Source organism: Halyomorpha halys, unplaced genomic scaffold (assembly GCF_000696795.3).
Source record: "Halyomorpha halys isolate HHAL.00 unplaced genomic scaffold, Hhal_1.1 Scaffold1284.1, whole genome shotgun sequence".
NCBI lineage: Eukaryota > Metazoa > Arthropoda > Insecta > Hemiptera > Pentatomidae > Halyomorpha > Halyomorpha halys.
This window is the reverse complement of record NW_027115145.1, coordinates 127,501-137,402: the sequence shown is the minus strand read 5'-3', so window position 1 is coordinate 137,402 and position 9,902 is coordinate 127,501. Positions and strand designations below refer to the sequence as shown.

The window sequence follows — 9,902 nt, the reverse complement described above, 5'->3', positions numbered from 1 at the left end:
GGAGTCGGGTCTGTGGCGCCGAGGAGCAACGATGTCTTGAGGAGGCCATCATCAATTTCTGTCCAGCAAGAAGGAAGCCATTTTTGGACGCTTGGACGCCAGAACAATAGAAGAAAAGAAAACATCAAGGATCTCAAAAGGAAGACCGTGAGCTTGGTTAGTTTTGTATACATAAAATAGATACAAATGTAAACTAGATTTTAATTTAATTAATTGTAATTATTGTAAATGCCTGTTCTGATTGTCTAGCAACCATACGCCTTGAGATTAAGAGTCTTCTTTTTGTATAATAAAATTATATTATCCATTAAGTAGTAAAGTTCTTAATTAGAACCCAAGTTATCTCTTATATTTGAAATAAAGTTATAAAACGAGCAAAAATTATTTTAATTTTATTTGTAAAATTATTACAATATATATATATTTTTTTTTTTTATTGCAGCTGAGTCACCGTTGAAGTATACCCAACATGAGTGGTGGCCTCCTGTTGTTGCCAACCAGTTCCTTGAGAATTCCCCCTTTGCTGCAGCAACTTCGCAGCCGGTCAACCTACTTCCAGTTCCCTTGACGCCAGTTACTCCTAAGAGGACCAGTGTTAGACGGCACCGAGAGGTCAAGTTTGAAGAAAGCAATGTCTGACATCAGGCTGCCGCACCTCAGCTCGTCGAGCCCATTTCTATTCTCAAACCTGTAACATGAGCTTCCTAATGTATTCTTTTAAAATCTCCCATCAGTTCTCTGTATTTATTATCTTTCATTCTTTCTGACATATTATAATCATTAGTTATTCTAATTTTTGGCATTACAATTATGTGTATGATAATTAAAATTATTTTGTACATTTTACTAACATGGAATGTTGGTTTGGATACTGTTATATTTATAGATGGGTAAAGATAAACACTGCAACCATAATACATAAAAAAAAGAAAAAAATCATATTAAAAAATTAAAACTTAGTCTTTCTCTCTCTCTCTCTCCTTATATATATATATATATATATATATATATATATTTTCAAACTGATGATTTCATTTCCGAAATTGTTTGATTGCAAAAGTAAACTGCAATATGTTTGTTATAGCATCCTTAACATTTTAAAATCCTTATTTATTATAAGGGTTCTCTTTCTTGTGGGTAATATACAGTATAAAATAAACCAATTTAATTCTATTTCAGTATAAATATTGATGAATATTTCTTTTACATCACTTAATTACCATTAAATAGAATTAACTGGAGCATTATGTTTTATCTTAATTTTGAAAACATTTTACTTCCATAATGTTTTATCTTTATTTTGAAAACATTTTACTTGCTATCTTGGTAAATTATTGTATGCATTTTGCGATCCTTCCTCCCCAACACAGAAAGACTGTTACTTACTTATTGGATAATTACTATTGGACTACTGTTAGTCTATCTGTTTAGATAATTATGGCATTACCTGTTTTAGTTGGCTATTGGCTTATCTCGTTGATGCTGAGCCGTTTTCCATTATCGGTAATTTTTTTTATTGAATAATGAAAATTTCTACCTCATCGGAAACAGATGGTAAGGCCTCTTACACCAGGTCTGGAATCTATACTTCTTGACTCTAAAGAGACCAATAAATTTCATATTAACTTATATACAAACTAAATAAATTTTTTTGTACTTTAATACTTGTGATAAAAGTGAAATTGTACTTATTACAATATTGCTATTGTTGTAAGTAAATTTAGATTAGGCTAATGTAAATATGTTTTTATAATACCTATTTGTATTTCAATATAAGAAGTTTGGAATAGTTTATATATATTTTATATATTTGTATAATGCTTGAAGTATATTATTAATATACCAGCATTTAGAATTAAGCTTTGTAGGAATTGTAACTTAATTTATTGGTTATTTTCCATCTGATTGTGTAATAGGCCTTCGAATTTGTTCTGGATTCTTGGTGACAGGGTAATATTTTCGATTGAAAAGGGCAATATGCTTCAAAAAATTTTCCTGTGGCTATAATGATTGGTTTTGATTTACTTTTTCAAAGTACGAGATACTTCTTCGAATAAAATGAAGATTCGTATTTGGTTTGTGTTATGAGAAACAGTACTTAATTACAATTGTAAAAATAATTTTTTTTTTAATAGATTGTTTTTATACAAGTTATGTTTTTCATGATAGCTATGAGGTCTCTTTAAAAAGAGATGATGAAAAGAGAGTTCTTAAACTTACCAAATAGCTTAAATGGCCTTCAGATTGGTAAGGGCTCTTATTGAATTATTTAGTAGATGTGATCTTTATCATCATCACCTTTGAAAACTATAATTACCAGGAATTATCTGAAATATTTAATTGTAAATTTTGAAACATTCCGATATTGTTCACTATACCTTGTATCTTTCAGTTGAGACTGAAGGGATTACAAATATATATATGTATCTAATAAGTCCTATATTCATAAATATTTATTATTTAATAGGAAAATATAACATTGTGCACAAAATGGTTTCCTAATATTTTGGATATTCTTTGAAATTTCAATGAATAAACCTATTGGTATTTTAATTGAATGCTTACACAATTGTAATGCCAATAAAATGTGATGCCTTTTGATTTCATTCATGTGCTTTTATTTTTTTTTATAGTGAATGGGGTCTTCCATTATATATATTTGTACTGTTACATATGTTTCTTCTTTTTAATTTTATTATTTATTGCTCATATAAGGTGCTAATTTTTGTTATTTCTTTTTTGTATTAGATCAGTGCAATAGGAGGGTAAGATCAGTGTGATATGTTTCTGTGTAATGGAGTGAACTTTTTATGCTGAGATATTTGTTAATTGTGAGTATTTATATCCAGTTTAAAAGTATTTGTTATAGGCAATCTTATTCCATTCTAAAGTTAAAAATAAAATTTCTTAATTGAGAAATGAAGTGATTTTCATTTTTGCTTCATGTATGGAATTTCTTCACAAAAACTTCCATGTGATGAACATTTTTTTCATTTATTTTATTTTATTTTTTTAAGAGTTTAATTAAAATGTTATTTATTGATTAAGAAACAAAACTTCTTGCTAGCGGTTATCAATTCATTATATTTAATTAGTTAAAATAACCTCAAGAATATAAAATAAACTTTGTTTTTCATCTCATGAATGCATTTATCTGTTGTCTACGTAAAGTCTTCAAAAGTTATAAATATTTGCAGGATCACTGTAGAGCTTTATTTTGTGTATTAGTAAAAAAGAAATAATAAATAAATAAAAAATTAAGAAATGTGTTATATAATGAAGTTAGTAAAGCACAGTGAAAATGTTTATTGTCAGATTCCAAGCTGTGTCTTTCAATAAACATCTGTAATTTGGGATAACAACCAAAAGAAAAGTCTCCAGTTAACCTTTAAAACTTCAATTAGTTTATTTTAGTTAAACTTTTTATATACTTGTATTAATGCAGTCAGCTCTTGATAATTTAAACATATTTCTCGTCCCCTTAAGAAAAAGTTTTTCAGGTCAAGAAAATAATAGGAGTGTGCTTATTAGTTCAAATTTTACTCCGAGTCGCAGTAATAAATGATCTCTAAACTTGAGAATGAGGTGTAGTCAAAAAATATTAATTATTTAAACACAATAATTATATGAAGTATAGAAAAATTTATTATTTTATCTTGGCATCATACATTTCCTTGAGTTAAGGCCTTTTATATCTATCATTTTTCTATTACTAGTCAAACTAAAGTGATTTAACATGTTTTTGAAAATTAAGTTTTTCAGAGTTGACTGTACTAGGTTTGTTAATAAGAACTAATTTTCTGTGAATTGTGATTACATATATATAAATACGAGGACGGATCCTAAAATAAGGCTCCCTTATTGATTATTCATTCTCTTTTATTTTGTCTTCAGTTCAAATCCGCATTAATGGATTATTATCCTCCATTCTTCAGACCAATATTTCCTTCAACTTTTCTATTATGTCTTGTGAAACTGATGGTCTTCTTTTCCATTCATCTTCATGATAAATAGCTAAGCTACCACCTGTAAACTTCCTACACATATATTTTGTCGATTAGCTAATTATTTTATGAATGTCTGATGGTGGAAACCATTTTTTATTTTTTTAAATGAAGTAATAGTATGCATTGGTGGCATTCATGACCTCCATTGTGGGTGGCTGCTCACCTAGCATTGAGCTGTTTAGCAAAGCCTAATAAGATGCGATCAATAGTAGAGGAATTATTGTAAATGGCAGTATAGCCAAAAGTGTTGGCTAAAATGGCTCCCTAGAGGGAACCTTACTATATGATCCAGCCTCGTACATGTTTTGAAAAGAAAATTTTAGGTATTAAGATCATCATTTATTGTAATGCATCAAGATTTTGCTTACAAACTTGTAAGCCTCCACAGAAGTAACAATTTCAATTCATGAGCAGTAAACATTTTTGCAGTAGAATTTATTGATAAGTTGATTTTAAAACAAATATATTTGAAGTTGCATAAAAAATTTTTCATAATTTTTTTTTAACTCTTGAGTTTTGGCCAAGTACTGGAAAATATATTTGTTTTTAATGATTATTGCTTCCTGTTCATGTTAAAATCCTCAAAGGAAGAGTGCCAAAGACCTATTTTGTAAAAAGAACTGCACTGTTTAGCTCAGCTGAAATTAAAGTAAATTTCTCATTATTTACTATTATATCTCATTAACAATCAAATTTCTTAACCAACTTTTACAAAAATAGTGCATTCTTTCTCTGAGTTCTAAAAATGTAATCTTCATTGGCCCACAATATGAGAATAACTGGAATCTATCGATGTCTTATAAATAGTGAAAAAGTTTAGATAGAGTGCCTTGGTGTATATTGTCTTGTCATGACATTAGTTCTTTTTAATGGATGTTTTTAGTATTGTAATTTGATGGTGAGGCTCGAAAATATTCTCAGCTCAATTAAACAATAAATTACTGGAAAGAAAGGACTTTTCAAAGCCTCCTGTGTGGTTATTTTATGTAAGTGTTGTAGGAAAAAAATTTAGAAAAAAAAATGAAAAAATTATATAACATATATTATATATAATTGGTGTTCCCACCTCAAGTTACAAATGTTCTCTGGTTCCCAATAAGATGTATATAAGACTGTATCGGATATGACCCAACTTACTGTTTATCCTTTATCCTAATGCTTTAAACCCTTTTTATACAGAAGTTAGTATTAACAATGTCTATTTATAAAAAATATATATATTATATGTCAATATAAACTGCTTATTTTCATAATATATGTTTGACACTAGTCGTTTATATAGTAGAGACAGGCATTACCATCTTTTACCCATAAATATTTTATAAAACATTTTTAATGATGATCGAAGGGATTATAACAAAAATAAATAAATAAAGCACAAACTTTTGCCTACTGGAGTTTATAAATATTATCTGATATATTCATTAAAAGTAATAAAGCAGTTATGTCGGATTATATGTATACGGCAATCGTGTATACCTGTATTGTACGAAATTTAACAACGAACAGCCAAGTAGAGTTTACAACTGTCGAGTTTTAAATAAATAAAAAAAAAAAAACTATCACTGCAAATCAATGCCTTAAATCGAATCGAAGACTGGATTTTATTAATTCCATTTATGCTTCTGCTACTATTTATACAAGAGAAAAATAAGTAAACTGTAAATTAAAGAAGGGCTATTATTATTTTAACACTGTTTTCATTATTTCAGATCGAACTCACTAGCATAGTTAGGAGATAAAAAAATAAAATGGTCTGAAACACGTGTCTAAATCATGCTTAACCTCAGCATTTACTATTAAAAGGCTGCTTACGACATGGAAGGAAATAAGACGATATTTCAAGAAACATGCTTAACATATTCTTGAATTTAATTATTTCTGATCATTTGTTTATTCAGTTGGATTAAAAAGTTGAGTACTGTTCTATTTTAGTTAATATGGGGATCTTTATGTTAAGTTTACCTCATATCCTCCTTCCTCTTCCTATCCTATCATCATTTGATTCGGCATTAATTGCGTAGTATTCAGGATTGCTACCTATTCTGAATTACCAGTACTCTTCCTTATTTGACCTATTTTTCCATGTCTCACTGATCTCCACAATTGGACATGGTTATTCGCATATTTTAGCAATTATTTTAATTTTGGTCTGAAATTCTTTTTTTTGTAATTCTGGTTATGTCATCGGATGTTTTTGAGAAAATTTTAGGTAGGGGGAATGATCTAATTAAATCAACTAGTTAAAATCAATACTATTCCAAACCTCTTCTCCGGAAAGGTATTTAGATACCTTTACATCTGATGTCTCAAATTTCCTGACCTTGTTATTATGTTGTGAACAGAAAAAAAGGTTATTGAGTTATTAACACATGTATAAGTGAATTGGTTTTTAAATGAAACAAAATTATAAAAGTTCAATATTTGTATTGGCTTCATTTGGATTATCTATTTTCCTCTAAAATTGTATATGTTTCTTTATGATCTCCTACAATTAAAAATTATTATGTAATCTGATAGCATTTTTCCCTTAACTGTGTTGAATAGTCAGTTCTAATCTGTTTGGAACTATCTTGATCAGGCCCACCATCAAGATCTCTTGTCATTTTAATACAGTAGACATTTTTGCTTCCATAATAATCCGTAATCCATTTTGCATTATTATTATTGACAAAAATAAAATACATTAAACATTGAATGGGATTGGTCCACTGGATTATTTTGGCCTGGGCTCACGGTCAGCTAATGGTCGCCCTGATCATGATAAAAAATTAACTTCTCTTTCTTTGTATTCCTTCTAACCCCTACTGTGTATCTCACCAACATTAGACACACTTATATATTTTTATAATTACAATTAATATAAAATTGTAACACTAATATATTTTTATAAATAAGTTTACACCTATTTTAACATCTTTCCAAACCTTAACCATAACATTATCTTATTTTTTTATTTTGGCTCAAGTCCTCCTTTGAGGATCAAAACAATTCTGGAGTGGGAATGCCAAGATTCATTTCTTCGGGCCACTGTAAAATAAATATTGACTGATCCAGGTGGGAATGAAATCTATAACCTTGTGACCCAAGTGTTCTGGGATCCTCGCCCCAATACTCAGCTATCAGATCCATAGTATTATCTTACCATAATTTAAGTTCTTTTTTCAGTCCATTGTTTAACCTTAACAAATTTTGAATTGTTCTGGCAAAATTTGGTGGTCCTCATTTCCTTATATCAGTAGTACATGTAATAAACTGTATATTTGATAGTTTTATACCACATCCTCTTCCTTATTCCAGTTTTCTCCTATTATAAGTTGTTTCACTTACATGCTCTTTTATTTTTAAATTTCCAATTTTGACCTGGTATTAAGTTTAAATCAGGAACATTTAAACATATTTATTTATGTCATTAATTAAATTTAAAAAAAAAAAAAGGATATTTCTTACCATTAGGGTCTACAATAAAATAATAGTCTTCTGATGAGTTCTCAGCTTACTGGTAGAACAAGTTAACTACCCTTATCTTCTCCAAGTAACTATAATTGATCAGTATAAAAATACTTTTTTTTTTTTTAAATCAAAAAATAGGTTCTCAAGCCAGTCTTTCAATAACAGTTAAAAAAAAAAACTTAAATTTAAAAAAAATTCTTGAATAAATATATTTACTGAAGCTATTTTTTTATAAAAAGGCCAAACCTAGACAATGTTTTTTATTAATTCCTAAAATTTGTTTATAAGTGCAGATTTTGAGTTTGCTGTGCTGATGGTCTCACTTGGAATGAATGTATATTTGTCTAGGTGTATGATTTTGTTTTATAGTTGTAATGAATTTGTGTTAGTACGTTTGAGGCTGTGTAAAGAATGTTAGGTGATAAAAAAAAAAAAAAAAATAGACTAAAACAAAATAATAGAAATCAATTTGTCCCATTTGTTACCTATTTTTGTTTGGTTTTCTTTTCCAGAGAACATAGTCACTGACCTAGCTTGTGTAATTCACAATTTTAGATTTATTTTATGTTTTAAATTAAAGATAATGTAATCATTGCATTGATGTAATAGTTGTAGTATTTCACCAATGTTGTTAATTTTAAATGTTCTATATGTATAAAATTAAGACATATTGGAAGCGTTCCAATAATTATCTGTGATGTCGTTTTCAGTTACGTATTCATATATAGGCATATGTTAGTTATTGATGTTGTCAATAGAATCATTCTGAGATCTGATAAATACTTACAATATATCTAAATTTAAGTTCAAGATACATATCGATCATTAAATATGTCGTAACTGAAAAAAAAAATATTAAAAGAAAATATTGTTCACAAATGGCTATTGAATTTTTTTTAATTGTTACTCAAATACCAAATCTTCAAAATCAATTTTGCCTATAAATTTTGGTTGGGTAATGATGGTAGTAAGGTATTATGTACCTAAGCTCATGAGTTTTACAATTAAATACATTTACTAACGAAATTATACTTTTTAATATGTCATAAGTCGAAAAATAATTTTTGATATAAACCGAAATAGTTTTATTAGGAAAACTTTTTGCTTTGTCAAATTAATATTGGATTCAGTTATGATTATTGCTATTAATATTAATTATTGAAAATCAATCATCCTCAATATTTTTATTATTACTATAAAATAACTTGCAATAAAGTAGTTGAGGAAAAATTTGTCCATTAATTGATTTGGTTACCAATTGAATATTTGTTTATATATCCAGTTGTTTTTACAAGTAACATGAGATTTTATGAAAAAAAACCTTTTATTTTTACTTCTCATTATGCATTAATTTATATTTGAATAGAGACTATATTATTATTCTGCTTAAAATTAACTTATTAAGTTAATGATTGTTTGAGAGTGATTTATTTTATTATTAATACACACAAATTTGATCCAAATATACTCTCAACATTTATTTTCAAAAACTCTAGTAAGTAGAAATAAAGACAATTATTTATGTGAAAAAGTTTTAGATTTCAAATATAAAAAGTTTCATATGACATGGGTAATTAGACTGCAGAAAATTTTTTAAAGAATATGACATCAATATTTAAGGTTGTCTCCTTGAAATGGCCTGAGGGCCGAAACGTTGGAGAGTTTTTGAAAATAAATGTTGAGAGTATATTTGGATCAAATTTGTGTGTGTTAATAACTTATTAAGGTTAAGAATAGATTCTAAAGGAATATTTTCATACTCTGCCATCAGAATAATCTTTTGGTATTATTCAAAGTTATTTGGTTTAGTATGGCGTTTATTTATTTACATTGATAACTTGTCCCACAAATGTAAATAGGATTCAGTTTCGAGCTACATTATAGCCAATCTTAAAATCGGATTGAATTCTTCCAATCTCAGGAGGCCAATCCTATTTTCTGTGTTACAAATGTTTCAATACTATATCTTATAGTTAATATTTTCCCTCGACTGGGTAACTCTAATAAATTAATAAGCCTATTAATTTTATTATTTTATAAATTTTTTTAGTTTCGGCAGTGTATTTAATGAGCGATATAGTATTTAAAAAACAATCACTTTTGTTTTTAGTTACATGTGTAACCATTTTACAAAACTATGTGGTTATTAAAAGCTAATGTTCTAAAGTATCTTTTTTAGGAATTTATCATCCTAATATTTATCATAATTATTTTTAAAACTGGTCTGGCTACATGGAATTGTGTAAACTATCTGATTTGAAGCAATTACAGAAAAAAAAGTTAAATTACAAGTATAAAAAACATGTGATGTTAAAAGATTTTATGGCTTACGAAAATTAAGTTATAGTTATAAAAAGGTTATTGTGTGAGACTAGTCTTTCAAGATTTACCAAACCTTAATAAGGTTCTTGTGACTCCACCCACATATTTCAGTGGTAAATC

At 27.8% G+C, this 9,902-nt stretch overlaps 1 protein-coding gene across 2 annotated transcripts in view; it reads left to right on the top strand.

Moving 5' to 3' along the window:
* LOC106689141 (blood vessel epicardial substance) overlaps positions 1–9,629 on the top strand; it is a 40,976-nt gene extending 31,347 nt beyond the window's left edge. The window contains exons 8-9 of one of the 2 annotated variants that reach the window (XR_010844770.1): positions 443–690; positions 2,749–9,629. Coding sequence is in view for 1 of the 2 variants with exons in the window: in XM_067052234.1 (XP_066908335.1) it covers positions 443–639 (197 nt within the window). In the remaining variant the exon portion in view is untranslated. Of the gene's footprint in view, positions 1–442 lie in introns of both variants that reach the window. The other variant, XM_067052234.1, reaches the window with a different exon arrangement.
* The last annotated feature ends 273 nt before the right edge of the window (positions 9,630–9,902 follow it).